The sequence below is a fragment of the Sebastes fasciatus genome, chromosome 2 (assembly GCF_043250625.1).
Source record: "Sebastes fasciatus isolate fSebFas1 chromosome 2, fSebFas1.pri, whole genome shotgun sequence".
Classification (NCBI taxonomy): domain Eukaryota; kingdom Metazoa; phylum Chordata; class Actinopteri; order Perciformes; family Sebastidae; genus Sebastes; species Sebastes fasciatus.
The window spans coordinates 15,076,298-15,092,680 of NC_133796.1; the positions used below are offsets into that span (position 1 = coordinate 15,076,298).

At 40.5% G+C, this 16,383-nt stretch overlaps 2 protein-coding genes across 5 annotated transcripts in view; one reads left to right on the forward strand and one right to left on the reverse strand.

Moving 5' to 3' along the window:
• insyn1 (inhibitory synaptic factor 1) overlaps window positions 1–16,383 on the reverse strand; it is a 625,574-nt gene that overhangs the window by 263,490 nt on the left and 345,701 nt on the right. The gene's annotated exons all lie outside the window — the stretch shown is intronic.
• Window positions 1–16,383, forward strand: part of igdcc4 (immunoglobulin superfamily, DCC subclass, member 4) — a 71,232-nt gene that overhangs the window by 26,759 nt on the left and 28,090 nt on the right. For all 4 annotated transcript variants that reach the window (XM_074611063.1, XM_074611072.1, XM_074611043.1 and 1 more), the window contains exons 3-4: window positions 8,093–8,234; window positions 13,591–13,724. In XM_074611063.1, coding sequence (XP_074467164.1) covers window positions 8,093–8,234; window positions 13,591–13,724 — 276 coding nt within the window. The remainder of the gene's footprint in view (window positions 1–8,092; window positions 8,235–13,590; window positions 13,725–16,383) is intronic.

Consider the following 16,383-nt stretch of genomic DNA (forward strand, 5'->3'; position numbering starts at 1 on the left):
TAGAGAGAAATATGACCTGTTTAACTAACTATAGCTCTAAGCAGCTTATAATATATAATTAGAAATACTAATGTCAAGAGTTTTTTAATCAAAGCCAATATTTAAATAAAAATACAATTTTTTTTTTTTTTTTTTTTTTTTTATGCAAATAACCACTATAGATGACAATAACAAAGTAAAATAATAACATTTAGAGTTTTTGACAGTTGGAATGAAGTACAACATGGAAATGAAAGTAGCGTTCTGCTTATTTAAATGTGAAATTGCAATAAAATTATTTTGTCCCTAGAATCTATGAATAATCATGATCTCAATATAGATCAAAATAATCATGATTATCACGTTGGCCATAATCATGCAGCCCTAATACTACAGCTGCTTTATTATCATTACACATGTGTTGTTGTGTGTCTGTATGTGTCAGGGCAGTCAAAATGCTTGAAATTGCAAGAAGAGGTAGATTGCAGCCTCACCGAAGTCATTGGTTTGATTCATTCATCCATTTAAAGCATTCAGTTGGGTATGCATGCACACACACAGCTATTTGATTTGTCAGATTTGTCAAGGGAATTTCCTTGCATGGATGGAGATGAACTTGGTTCTCCTCTGCCTCAGATAGGAGACTTATCCTCTGGCGGAGCGCTAACAAGTGTCCTGGGAACAGGTACACTTTTAAACAACAGTCCGTTAAAAGGCACAGAGGGAAGGAGGGAGAGTGGGTGGAAATGAAAGAAATGACCAGAAAGATGCCGATGTGAGGGAGGAGAGGACAGGCTGTAGATATTTAATCGCCCCTCCAAGGAGGCCTCTTGTCTCTCACACTCTTAAGTGGTAGTCTTTATTTAGTCATTAGCTTTGTGTAAAATGAGACAGTATCCTTTGTGGATGCCCCTGCTTTTGTCAGCTGTCACATGCCTATTTATGAGGATCTCTTGTTTGAGGGACAATAAGGAGTAAAGGACGGGGAGGGGGAGATGTGGGATGAATGGTGAGAAGGCGGAAAAGGCCGGTAGAGAGTTTGCGGTGATGGTGAAAGGAAAGGCTTCAGAGACCAATAAGAATGACCTTCAGTTTGCGTGTGTGCATACATGCATGTATGTGTGCGATGGCTTTTGAATTAAATCAGCGGCGAGACGCTATGAGTAGAGATAGATGTGGCCAGTGCGCGGGAGGTCGAAGCCGAACGGCCTCAACGTTGACATTGAGCAGACATTCTCATTTCCTACTGCGTCTTCGCCGGCAGAAACGAGACTGAAGAGAGAACGTAGCAGAGATCACATCTGTGAAAACACATTACGAAACCCACCTGCTCCAGTTTCCCTGTCGCAGTATATGATGCATGTGGCCTCGTCTAAAAGCATGTGAATGTGTTGGAAAGGGAGAGAGAGACACAGTGAAAGAGGACGGCTCCCTCTCTAGATACGGATAAACAGTATTTCAGCCTCTAACTCGCTCACCAGAGGCGGCGTACAGTGTGCACATTACATCTCCCAAACACATCCACGGGTAAATGATGATGCAAGAAAAAAACAAAACGCTTTTAATGTTAATTAGACCAATTAACCTTTCTCATTATGAGACTGCTGAGGTGAATGTCAATATTTCCTAATTCCTACCAGCTTTTGCAAGCCATTACAGTCAAATAGCTAATGTCATAATCATAAAAAATGTCCTCTCTCCTCCGTACAAACAAGCTGCGTGTGCTTGACACGTTTATGTTTTTAATGTTCATTAACAAAGGGCAGGGTAGAAAGTGCATTTCCTTTTTTTTTTTTTTTTTTTCAAGCTTCAGAGATGGATATTCTGCACACATTGTTGGCACACGCATTTTTGAGTTTTCATCACAGTGTACCTACGCTTATTTATTTTCAACTCACATGAGAGTCACGTGATTTTAGTAAGTACTAATTGTGAGGCAGCCTAATATTAATACATGCAATCGTCATCAGACTCAAAATGTAAAGCTTAGGGCTGACAAAGTTAATGCCATAATAACGCATTAACGCAAATTAGTTTTAACGCCACTAATTTCTGTAACGCATTAACACAACTTGTGTTTTTAGGCTGTAGCGGGCTCAGTTTTAAAGCTAGAGTGAATATATACTGGTATCATATTAAACATACTAAACTAAGGATTCCATTGGCACCAACCATGTCATACTAGCTTGTCGGGAAGGAGGCTAAATATCACTCCAAACTTGCGCTAACTTTTGACGAGGAAAAACTGGTATGGCCATTTTCAAAGGGGTCCCTTGACCTCTGACCTCAAGATATGTGAATGAAAATAGGTTCTATGGGTACCCGCGAGTCTCCCCTTTACAGACATGCCCACTTTATGATAATCACATGCAGTTTGGGGCAAGTCATAGTCAAGTCAGCACACTGACACCCTGACAGCTGTTGTTGCCTGTTGGGCTTGAGTTTGCCATGTTATGATTTGAGCATATTTTTTTATGCTAACTGCAGTACCTGTGAGGGTTTCTGGACAATAGTTGTCATTGTTTTGTGTTGTTAATTGATTTCCAATAATTAATAGATACATACATTTGCATAAAGCAAGCATATTTGCCCACTCCCATGTTGATAAGAGTATTAAATACTTGACAAATCTCCCTTTTAGGAACATTTTGAACAGATAAAAATGTGTGATTCATTTTTGATTAATCGCGATTAGCTATGGGCAATTAATTGCGATTAAATATGTTAATTGATTGACAGCCCTAGTTAAACTCTATACACCCCATGCCTTTGAAAATATGAATAACTGATGAGGAGAATCACTATTCAAAATGAGAAGTGGTAGATTGTACATCTAACACTTTAAGAAAATTTCCAGGCTGAAACATTTAAGTACCACAGATGGCTTCCTTTTGTCAGTGTTTCTTTACATGAACGCCCAAACTGACAGATGTGACCACATTTTATAAAGCTAAAAAGGGCTGTGTACTGTAAATAGGAAATAAAAATGTCATTCCGCACATATTTCCCAGTTGATATTAGAAATGTCTGTTGAGGCGGGGGGAGCACGCTTGATGGGTTTTCACACTGTTAGTCAGCCTGAAAGCTGGGTAGCAAAGAGGTCACGGGTGGAATTATCTGCTTGCACAAGGGGAGGGGAAAAACGCTGCAATCTGATAGCTGTGGGGCCAAAGAGTGGGGCATAGATAGAGGGACGGACAAAGACAGAGAAAGAGTGCGGGGTAAAGTCAAGAGCAGGAGAGAGAGAGAAGCAATGAAAAAAGACAAACGAGAGGGAGCAAAGAAAGACAAGATGGGGACTTTTTATGTAGTGCATCGAAGAGTTACACAGAGCAGTGCCCAAGGAGCTGCCTGAAAATGTTTTTTTTAAAACATAGAACGACCTTGTTGCTAGGAAACAATTGGACATGTTTTTTGACCCTGTGGCTTGATATGTCACCTTTTGTTTGCAGTGTTACTCTGAAAAACGCCATGGTGCCGGGCAGCTCTGTCATGGAATTTCATTGCGGGGGTTCACTCATAGAGTCCTGGGAAAAGACTAATATGATTATGCTTTGACAGAGTGGAGGTGGAAGCCCAGCCAGTCGCCATTGTTCCATCACAGCATGGGCAAAGTGTCTTTTCCTTTGCATGAAAGTGTGCTCATGTGCACTCTCGCTGATCAGCTGTTGTTCACCGCTCACGTAAAGATACCCCCTCCTGCCGACACTCATACACATAGATGCACACAGTGATCCAGAGATGTAATCACAAGCGGTCCATGTACAGGCATCAAGGCACACAAATACTGAGATACAAGTAGCTCGGCACAAATGCATCCAAGTTTACACACATGCAAACACTCCGACACATGCAGTGAGTCTGGCACCCTGTCAGATGCACTCTCTGGCAGTGTTACAGGTGGTGTGATAACATAAGGACATCATGCTGTGTAATGGCTAGAAGTTAATCACGAAGTCCTCCTGCAAAGCTTGCTACGCAACAATCATTGCAAGTGTTTCTGAAATGAATCAAATGCTTTCTGCTACTATGGCGAAGCCTCTGTGTGTACTCATTGAGAAACTTTGTTCCTTCGGCGCAGTAGGAAAACACAGATGGCCAGTTTGTTGCCATGACTGAACAGTTGGTGTGATCGGGGTTAGGGTAATCTCGAGCTTACAGTGGTTTGGAGGAAATCTTGTCCAAAACGTTGTTGTAGCTTGAAATCTTGAGGCAGCCACGTGATTGGCTGCAAGTTTGAAAACACCCATAAACAGCAACAAGTTTGGGAGCTAGTGTCAGGCTCTGCACTCAGTCCTCCCTTCCATAGTTTTGTTTGTTTAAAGTCAGATGACATCTCACTGTCTCCGCTCTAACACAGCTTTATAGCCATGCAAGCCGGCTGCTCTGTGGATGGCAATGTTGGTCTTTTGGCCGGTCGGATGGTCAGTCCACTGCTTTGGTCCCGACCGACATATCCTGGCAACTATTGGCCAGATTGCCACGACATTTTGTACAGAAAATCATGGTCCCCATAGAATGAATCCTTCCGACTTTGGTGATTCCCTATCTTTACTTCTAGCGACACCAGCAGGTCTACATTTTTTGGTTTTTAGTAAAATATCTCAACAGGTATTTATTGATTATTGACAAAATTTGGTATGGCCATGGGGCCCAGCGGATGAATCGTACTGACATTGGTGGTTCCCTGACTTTTCATCTAGCGCCACCAGCAGGTGAAAGTTCTCAACATCTGCTAAATGGATTGGCACAAATCTGTGCACAGACATTCATGATTCCCAGATGATCTATCCTAATGTCTCTCGTGATCCTCTGACATTTCTTCTTGTGCCCCCACGAGGTTGAACATAAGTGGTTTTGAGTTCAACAACTATTGGATATATTGCCATGACATTTGGTACAAACATTATGCCCCCCTCAGGATGAATTGTAATATCCCTTAACTTTTCAACTGGTGCCATGGTCGGGTCAAAATTCCACTTTGTCCAGTGTTCCGGTTTGTGACATTCCCCTCAGCCTCAGCTGTACTTTTTGTTGTGCTAATTAGCAAATGTTAGCATGCTAATGTGCTAGAATAGGATGGTGAATATGGTAAACATTATACTTGCTAAACATCTGCATGTTAGCATTGTTAGAGGATGCCTCTTAGGATACAAACGTTAGCATTTAGCACATAACACCACTGTGCTGAAGTACAGTCTCGTATACTGCTGCACTCTGTATTCACACCAAATGCGAACTAAACTTTTTGGCGGCTTGATTACACACGTAGTCAATGCAACGATGCGAGTAGACGCAAATTTGCGTAAGTTGAAATATTTCTGGCGAGAATTTGCGTGACGCTGTGTCACGAAAGCCTATCATCGCTGAGATTCTCCTCCTGTCGTCACTGACATCCTGACATTGAATCAGAAATGGAGGAAATAAGGATTGTAGTCGTCTGTGGGCACCCAGATCTATATTTGTACAGAGACCGGACGAAACTCTGTGTATATATGTAGGTGTACTATAGACTGTCTATGGTATAAACAATAACGTATCTACCGTATTCATGCCTAGATGACGTTATTTTGAGTGTTGATGGAGCAGCTACAATGTTAGCATAGCCTAAGACTGATTCATCCAAACTCCATTCAGAAAACAAGCATTTTAAAAGTTGTTTGCTTGTCGTCTTGGGGACAGACCTGACAAAGCATGAATTCAGACTTTTACAGATCTGCATCATTATGTAGTTATTTCAGCACCACTTTTATCCATTTATTGCAATTAAAAAAAAATGTTTTTGGGTTCATACCGCTGTAGTAAACCAACTGACTTGTGGCTTGCTAGATACAGTGTATACAGCTTGGTAATTCACAGAGTGCCTCCGGATGATATTATGAACTGAGACATGACGGCGTTTGGTTTTCTGACGTGTCTTGGACCTGTACAACATGTACAAAGCAGCAATAGTGGTTATAAAAACGTGACGCACGGCACAAGAGAGGAGTGCACTGCAGGACTGCCGTACTACAGGAAAACAATAGTTTTGCTGGTGACACATTTCTATTGATGCATCTCGGTGTGATCAGCTGCTTAGACTCTTAGCGTTGCGTGAACATTTCATGGCTCTTTTGGTCCAAACTAGAGTAAAACAAACTAAAGAGCATCCAGAACTGTCACGTTACCCTTAAGTAAGATCAAATCTATTGTAAAGAAGCAGTGCAATTTGTTCACACCTAATCCATCATGTAATACAACAGTATCTCTGCTACCAGCAGCTCTTTGAAATGCATGAATCAGCTTTGTCCTTCCTGCAAGGTAGATTTCTGGATGTAACACTGCTGGATAATCTTTACATGTTTTCATGCATTGCAAATCTGGTTTGAATCACTTCTGCGATTAGCCTCACAAGGAGAAAACGTGTTACAGAACTGGATAAAGAAACCAGAAAGAATGACTGATTACAAATTACGTTTTTGTGTTTAGATGCATTTATTTATATACATTTTACTGAACACAAAATGTATGTGATATAGTGATTTACAGTCTATTGCAGTATGTTGCTAATGCTGGTTTTCTGCCATTACTACATAGTATTTTCTAGCCTAGTTATATCAGTTGGGATTTGGAGTCTCCTTCTGATACCTTCCTGCTTTCTTCCTGCCTTTGGTTGCCTTCTTTCTCTGCTCTCTCCTTTGATCCACCCCCCACTCTCTACTCCTCTGTCAGAGCTACAGGCGAAGTGGCTGGGACAGCCAACCAGTTTTGTTCTCTTCTCCAACAGCCTGTTGGGGTCAGAGGTCAGAGGCCCTCAGACAGTGCTCACTGCTGCCCCCTGGTGCTCAGTATTATCTCCAGTAGGAAGCTTTCCTGTGCTTGTGGATGTGTTGAGGCTGTGAAAACTGGAGCCCTGCCAAGACTCAACCTGGAGAGAGAAATAATCAAGCCAAGCCTGATTAAATTCCCAAATTTCTCCTAATCAGGACATTCAATGGTATTTAAATGGTCTTAACAAGTCTTTAATTAAATTACAAAATTGAGAACGGTACCTTTAAAGGCGCTTTCACAAGTCAACATTTAGTCTGCGTTAATCAAACTCTGGTACGGTTCCTTTGAGCGGTTGTGGACATAGTAATCATACTCTGGTGCGTACCAAAACAACCGATCCGAGACCACTTGTGTCTCGGACCGTTTCCAGCGAACCAAAACGCAGGCTGGCTGTGTGGGCATTTGTTGAGATAACAGGTTAACATGAGTGGGAGAGGACTGACTTTTTCAGAATTCCAATGTTTGCTTGACATCTCGGCCAAAAAGAGCACAGAGAATATGCTAAATAAAGTCCACAAAAAATAGTGACGTTTATAAAGTCATAAGCTGGAGGAGAAGGAATCCGTGCGCAGTCGATCAGAGCCGAGTCAAAGTGAAAAAACATCAACAGCATCAAAGTCTGAAATTTCCTGCAAAGAAGCGGCAGCTCTTGAGATGAAAAAGATAAATTCGCTCCTACATACACGCACCAACATTAACTTATTTTTTTGATTTGGTCCGCTTTGATTTGTGCACTGTGAAAACAAACCAGACCAAATAGAAAACAAACCAAAAGTATCAATTTCACTCTGATTCGGACTAGCTAAACAGAATATGGCTTGTGAAAGCGCCCTGAAATCCCTAAAATGGCCTGAAAAAGTCCTGTATGGACAGATCCTGAACTTAATTATTCGTTTTTTAAAATAAACCAAGCAAAATAAAGAAACTCCAATAAATTTGATACTTTAAAACAAAAACTCAGTTTTAGTGTATAGAAGCTTTTCCCTTAATCTAGGGTACTTGGGGTGTGTGTGCTATAATGCCATCCATGTGGACTCTGATAGAAAGAGAGCTGTCGACCAACTGTGGACCAGGCCTTCAAGATAATTGCACATGTCAGTCACATCATCTGTGACCTAGTACGTCAAATAAACTGTGTCCTAGAGGTAGACGGCAGGACACACACATTTCACATCATTAAAAAAGGTCATTTGCACAAACAGTAGTTTAGATATGAGCCACTTTTTGTGTCTATCCTCTGGGAAATCACCAAGACTGCTTTGATAGATACCTCCCCTGACCTCTATCACCTCTATACCCCCAGGTCTGTCCAAGTTCCATCAGGAGCCATCACCCCAAACGGTGCCCACTGGGGGAGCGGCTCGCTTCGAGTGCCAGATTGAAGGAGTACCCACACCTCTCATTACCTGGGAAAAGGACACAGTGGCTGTCCCTGAGGAGACAAGGTGAACCTTTTATGCGTTATTGTTGACCTTCATCTTCTTCTGATTCTGTCTTCTCGTCTGTCTTTTCAGTTTCTTACAATATATCAATGAAAGGACGATTTGAGTGCATTTTCTTTTTGTTATTATTCTATTTCACTTGATACTTTTCATCATAACCTCAAGTAATTTAAATGATTGACATGATAAGTCATATGGGACATGACTTTCTAGTTTAATTACTTCCTGTAAAAGTAAACTAAACCATAGCGTAGTGAAATATTTAATCTGGGAAACACACACAGGCTATGTGTGAATTTTATGCAAGCTGACCTCAGTGAATATGATGTAGAGACTACTGTACCGTATGACTCAGGCTGGCTGTGGCCCTCCACATTCGGGTTTAAGGTTAAATCCCAGTGCAGATAAAAGCTAGTTATTGTAACAATAACAGGCATAGTGTCACAGTCAGTTTGCAGTTCGTTTGGAAAAACTCACATGCTGAGTTCTACAAATTATCAGGAATGGAAGCACCTGCCACAATAAAATGACCTTGTTTATCAAGCTCTTTTAGCTCTGTGGTTTTATATTTGTTCAATTAAAAAAATGTGCTACAAAAATAATAATAAAGCCTTTCCACTGGAATACGTTGCTTTGGATTTTCAAGGTGAAAAGTGGAAAGTATTATACAGACGTAGGCAAAATTGTTGGTACTCTTCCGTTAAAGAAAGAAAACCCCACAATGGTCACTGAAATAACTTGAAACTGACAAAAGTAATAATAAATAAAAATTTACTGAAAATTAACTAATGAAAATCAGATATTGTTTTTGAATTGTGGTTCAACAGAATCATTTTAAAAAACAAACTGATGAAACTGGCCTAGACAAAAATGATGGTAGCCCTAGAAAAGATTGAAAATAATTTGACCATAGGGACATATTAAACTAAGGTGTGTCCTGTAAATAGCATCACAGGTATCTTCAAACTTGTAATCAGTCAGTCTGCCTATTTAAAGGGTGAAAAGTAGTCACTGTGCTGTTTGGTATCATGGTGTGTACCACACTGAACATGGACCACAGAAAGCTAAAGAGAGAGTTGTCTCAGGAGATTAGAAAGAACATTATAGACCTTCATGTTAAAGGTAAAGGCTATAAGACCATCTCCAAGCAGCCTGATGTTCCTGTGACTACAGCTGCTCATATTATTCAGAAGTTTAAGGTCCATGGGACTGTAGCCAACCTCCCTGGACGTGGCCGCAAGAGGAAAATTGATGACATATTGAAGAGACGGATAATACGAATGGTAACCAAAGAGCCCAGAACAACTTCCAAAGAGATTAGAGGTGAACTCCAAGGTCAAGGTACATCAGTGTCAGATCGCTCCATCCGTCACTGTTTGAGCCAAAGTGGACTTAATGGAAGACGACCCAGGAGGACACCAAATCATAAAAAAGCGAGACTGGAATTTGCCAAAATGCATATTGACAAGCCACAAAGCTTCTGGGAGAATGTCCTTTGGACAGATGAGACAAAACTGGAGCTTTTTGGCAAGTCACATCAGCTCTATGTTCACAGACGAAGAGATGAAGCATCCAAAGAAAAGAACACTGTACCTAATGTGAAACATGGAGGAGGCTCGGTTATGTTATGGGGCTGCTTTGCTGCATCTGGCACAGGGTGTCTTGAATCTGTGCAGGGTGCAATGAAATCTGAAGACTATCAAGGCATTCTGGAGCGAAATGTGCTGCCCAGTGTCAGAAAGCTTGGTCTCAGTTGCAGGTCATGGGTCCTCAAACAGGATAATGACCCAAAACACAGCTAAAAACACCCAAGAATGGCTAAGAACAAAACATTGGACTGTTATGAAGTGGCCTTCTATGAGCCCTGATCTAAATCCTATTGAACATCTGTGGAAGGAGCTGAAACATGCAGTCTGGAGAAGGCACCCTTCAAACCTGAGACAGCTGGAGCAGTTTGCTCACGAGGAGTGGGCCAACATACCTGTGGACAGGTGCAGAAGTCTCATTGAGAGTTACAGAAATCACTTGATTGCAGTGATTGCCTCAAAAGGTTGTGCAACTAAATATTAAGTTAAGAGTACCATCATTTTTGTCCAGGCCAGTTTCATTAGTTTGTTTTTTAAAATGATTCTGTTGAACCAAAATTCAAAAGCAATGTCTCATTTTCATTAGTTAATTTTCAATACATTTTTATTTATTATTACTTTTCTCAGTTTCAAGTTATTTCAGTGACCTTTGTGGGTTTTTCTTTCTTTAACGGAAGAGTACCAACAATTTTGCCTACGTCTGTATAATTTCATTTCATCCCTCAACGCTACACTGGTGTTAATGGAAGTATGAACTTGTCATGCAAAAAAATGTCGAGTTAGAGGTAGAGCAGGGGTTGCATTGAGGAGTCACTTGTTGATTACATTTGAGTTTTTACGTTTCCTTTAGTTTTGATTGAAACTGGGCCAAGGACTTGTACATGCCCCCATGCTGTCCGTACCCAGCTGTGAATGTGAGTGTGCTGCATTTACAAGGGGAACCTAGAAAATCAGAAAACCTTTTAGTCGTCTAGTTTGACATTTAAATATTCTTTCTATGTTCATTTGAGATATGAAACATACATGAACATGCAAATCATTTTAGTGCCGATTAATTACAGTCTCATCATTACCATGTATATTCCACTGAAGCATACTGTGTGCAATTACAAGCTCCAGCAAAAAGGTCAGAGTGCAGTGATTGCTAAGCACCCTAATTTGACCTCGACAATACAATGCAAGACTTACTAATAATAGTAACAATTAACAGAGCATACACTCACATCATGTGCATTTACTCTTTTTTTATTGTCATGTTACATTAACTGTGTAGGTTTAGAGTGAAGTAGATAAAATGTCTAGGTGCAGAACTATTTTCAAAGCAGACACATTGCCAAGGGGGACATTGGGTTACAATGCTCTCATTACGCACCCCTCAACCTCCTAAAAACATATTTTCAAGTAAAAAGAAAAAGGTGACTGATTAAAAATTGCACTATGTGAGTATTGAGGAAAGTCTTCACAGCTTTCAATCAACAGCAGCAGTTATAAATGTGGTTTTGTCATGCGTGACGACTCTGCTGTTATCATACTGATATACTGATGACTATTTCTTAACTATGCTGCTTTCATACAGTCTTATTGTTTCGCTGACAAAACATCATATAATGCCGTCAAGATGTGATTTACAATGTTGCAAGGGCATTACGAAAGTCTTTTGCACCAAAGTGTAATTAAGTCTAATTAAGTGCAATGCAAATTAATTGCATGCATAAATTGAGAAAATCACATTACATTGAAAAAATAATCCAACAGCCTCACACAAAATTCAATTTATTTCATCTCTTCCTTCTTGAGTTCCGTCAAACAATATATATAAAATTAAATGTATGAAATTAAATGTAAATAGCAATGATAATTTCATTATTTCCCATTAATAAATGCTTAAAAAGGCCACTGCCTGGCGAAATCAGATGCCGATCCAAGAAGTTTCCTCTGCCTACGGGACTGTTTCAAATTAAATATTCAGGAATTCAACTATCAGAAGAGAATATCACCTTGATGCTACTACATTTTCAAACTGCACGGCCTCGCCACATTCTCGACAGATCTCTCTCCGTCAGCTCTCTCGCACAGATAGTCTCATTTACGGGGCCACTTAACGATATTGACATTTCAGTGTGACTCTACTGGCTCCGGCGCCTAGAATTTGTTTCCAGCCTTATTGCTGCAGGACTAAGTGCTAATGGCTGCTGTAGCCCTGCCTGACCCGCAAACAGCTCGCTGCTTATGAGGTCTTATTGGTGGGATGTGGTTCTCCGACCTCAGGCGCTGTTAATGGCCTCTCACAAAGATGAGCCAAGGGATGGCTGATACATCACCGTCTTTTTCTCTCTCCGTTCTCTCCCTTGCTCTAATGTGCCTTTTTCTTTCTCTATTGGCCCGTCTGCCATCTCTTGCTCTTTCTCTTCACTGTCATCCCCTTTACATCTCTATTTCTGTTACTCTTCTATCCCCTTTTTTCTTCATTCATGCCTCCCCGTCTTCCTCTCATTATCTCTATCTTTTCTTATTCTTTCTTTTTCCCATCCGCTGCCTCTTTATTCTGCCTCTCTCTTTTTTCTCACCTCCACTCCTCTCCACGTCTCCCTCTTCCTCCCTTCTGAACAGGCTACCACTGGTCACATTTCGGTGGGATTAATAGGCTGTGATAAAGACGATAAGAGGTTGTGCGATGGCATTACATTGCCAAGGCCCCAGAGGCCTGGAGTAATATGTCTGGAACATGACCTCCATAAGGAGAGGGAGAAGTAGAGATATGTAAGATTAAAGTAGAAGTAGTAGATATCAACAGCACAAAAATACATTGTAACCAAAAAGATAACATACACAAATGTAATCATTTTTTTTTATATACTGCTTTTTGTGCTTCTATGAAGCTTGAGAGCTTGTCTAGAAAACAACTTTCATATTTTTATCCCTTAAACCTGCAGTAGGCAGAATGTTTTTGGCATCATTGGGCAGAAATTCCATAATAACCTTTCAGCATATTGTAATTCAAGTGCTCTGAGAGAAAACTAGACTTCTGCACCTCCTCATGGCTCTGTTTTCAGGCTTTGACAGGAGACATTGGCCAATCACAGCACAGGTAGAAAAAGAAAGCAAAGGAAGTTTCCTCTGACTGGTGGGCGGTGCTTGGTATTTCCTCAACTGAGCTAAACAGTACACTACAAGATGTTTCTGAAAAGATTTGAGGCGAGAAATAGGCATTACAGTAACAGAATATTGATTCATATTTGATCAGCGCTGCCTAGTTTGACCGGTTGATTGGAGTTTGCGAGTGATTGACAGCTGACGGCAGGCTCCAGCTCGGCTCTGATTGGCTGTTTTCCTCCGTTCTGTGAAAACTTGCAGATGCCATTAGGAGCACTGGAGGACACCGAAGGACACAGAGGCACATGATTTTTTTTTTTCAAATTACCTCTCTCATGCACTACTGTCAGGATATAGTGACCATTTTATAAAAATAACTTTCTTTTTTAATCATATTTGCTCTATTTCTACCCACTACTGCTTTAATTCACTTTTTGGGTTGCATGACTTGTAAATGCAACCCCTCCTTGTAGCGGCTGCACACAATAGCCTCTCTCCTGAATAAAGAAGGATGGAGTCCTGTGAGGGCTCAGCAGGATCCCCGTGGAGTTGATCAGCTGGATGTTTCATGCTGCAGGGCACTAAGCCATTTATTCAGTTGTTTTTCTCTCTCTGTCATTCGCCTCCTTACTCTCTCTCCCCCTGCCACCTCTCCTCTATTTCGCCCCCGTGTACAACAGGTTCATTTCCCTTCTCAACGGGGTGCTTCAGATTCTGGAGGTGACCAAGGAGGATGAGGGTGCCTACCGCTGTGTCGCGTCCAACTCTGCCAGGAAGGACATCAGTCATGAAGCCAGGCTCACTGTCACCACAGGTGAGGTCTGTTGCAATGCTTTATAGTGTTTGAATAGGCAGCCGGGCCCCGCTGGGAGCTGCCAGGCCAACCTCAAGAGACCTAATGTGAGTTTTAGGACTAGATGCTTGAATTGTATTAGGTCTCTCTCCAGTGCTAACAAAATGTCACTCTCTCACAATGTAGTGTGTGTTTGTGTTTTTGTGATTATCTAATCTAATCGGAAAAAAATATTGTGTCTAGCAAATATTTTGTAGACTGAAGTAGCATAAACCGTTTTGCATAACAGATGTGGAATTTGCATTATTTGGACAATGATAATAGCAGGTTGCTTTAATACTTAAATATCCCTTCCAGACATGTTTTTAAGACAAAATCCTCTGCTTTGAATAACAATTTGTTTTTGATTCAAGTCTCCACATCACACTTGTGTAAGTTGCATTTCGAACCATTATTGTCTTCCGAACACACAAAATCATCACAGAGAAACGTTTCCTCCTCAGCGGATTAATGTGAAAACAGCCTTCTAGTGTCAAATTCTGCACAATGGAGGTCAAACATTCAAGTGAAGCAAAACACATATTTTGAGGAGCGGATGCATTATCATGGATTGCGTTACAAAAGAATGGAGTGGCTCTGTTCTCGTTGATAACGCATTTGTGAGTGTTTCCTCCGAGTATTTTAAGGACTGTAGTAGCTCCAGCTGTAAGAACAGCTGATGCTGCACACACGGATGGTTTCCGTGAATGGGGAACGTACAGTATCTAGACCGATCTCTCTATCCGTTCCCTTCTAATATAACCAGAAAGAGGGGAAAATGTGATGAAAATAGTACATTAATAGAGCCACATAGAGTTACTGGAGCATCTTGGTCGTTACTGTGTATTATGATGTGGCTTAGGTTCCTGCGAATGTGAGACTAGAATAGTTGACTAACTGTTTCTATTAGAAAACATACCTTTGCCGCTGCTTTCATGAAGTTGGACAGCAGATAAAAACATGTTTTGAAATAAGTCGATCTTCAGCTCAGGGTAAAACATTTTTCTATGTAATTCATTGTAAACAATTAGGAAAAGATTGCGAGCGAAATTGCTTGTCTGAAAAGATGTCTGACACTCAGGTCATCCCGAGGTCGCTCTCCATTGTTCACTTAATTAAAACCAAACAAAGTGAAGCAGAGTTCCGTTATGTAATCACAACGCATTTTCTAAAGATCCGAGACTTTTCTGAACTCTGACTACTTGCCGTTGAAAACCGCCTATATGAACTCAGCCTACTATAACTTATATATTATTTCTATACACTTCCCCCTTGTTTCTCATTAAAGCATTTCTATTATGCAAAGCACTTTAAGGCGCTGGCGTTTTTTTCTATTAAATGCAAGTGCTGTGCATTTACCTTGCCTGTCCTTCAGACTTAATTTGCTGCAACATATACTGTACAGGTATCAAGAAAATAGTGTTGACAGTTCATTTGAGCCTCCCATTAGTGCTCGGCACTGTTTGTTCATCTCTTCATCCGTGAATCATACACTTCTAGGGACTTTTACTTTGAAAAATATCTAAATTAATACGGTAAAAATGTTTGATTTTCAACAAGTATGTAATCAGAGATGTCCTGAAGTCAAATATATCAGTCATTGTCAGGCATTTATTTATTAGATTTTTTTCCAGCATCCCAAAAATCAAACAATAGACATTTCCCTCACAAATTAGTTGTAAATTTATTTTTAATTTACAAGGGGCATGTAATGTTTTATAATTCTGGTGAATGTAATCCAATCAATCCTATTTCCATATATGTATTTTGTATATACAGTTCCCTTTGTTAACACCTTATTTTGAAAACCGGACACACGTGTATACTTCCGCTAACTTCGCCAAGTCCGTCGTTACCTCTTACCGTTACCTCCGTTCTCTTTATACAAGATCGTAGAGAAAAAAGAACGCGATACATTGGTGAATCGATTTTTTTTCCCACCCATTTTTATTGTACCCGGGACAACGGGACATCCTTAATTTTGAGCGTTGGTCAGAAGCCTGACTCCACATAGCCTTTGTTTTCTGCAATTTACCTCAATTTGCTATGATCAAAAGTATTACTTATCTTGATACCAAAGGCAAGAAGAAATCAAAAACCTCCAAATGTCATGTAGATCAGTTCAGACTAATATGACAAACAAAGGATAAATGTTACACGGGTGTAATTATGCTCCAATCTGTGAAACGCAAGGCTGTCAATTAAATTAAATGAGTAATGCTGTTTACGGAATAAAAGCATATCTTTTAGTATTATGTACTGCACAGTGTTTGTAGGCCCTTCTCTCTTTGATCAAAATCCCAGGGTGACTGCTTCCTACAAGGACTTGCATTAGTGGATTACATGGTGGCAGTGAATCAGTGAATAGTATTGTGAGGTGCAATTTCACCATTAGGCAGCCCACATTAAAGCCATGTCGTATTGTCTGCCTCTGTAGCTAGAGATCAGTCAACTGTAATTGGCTGCTCTGTGGGAACCATTGTGTCCTTTTTGAGTCACAGCCTTTGTGTCCTTTTAAAAAGAAAGACTAAAGGAAAGAGGGAGGGAGACAGATGAGGCCAAAGGAAGTGAGTCAGAAACAGCGTTTGGACTTTTAAAAGTTTGTACATCATCTTTACAGCCACATTTCACGTCCTCAGTT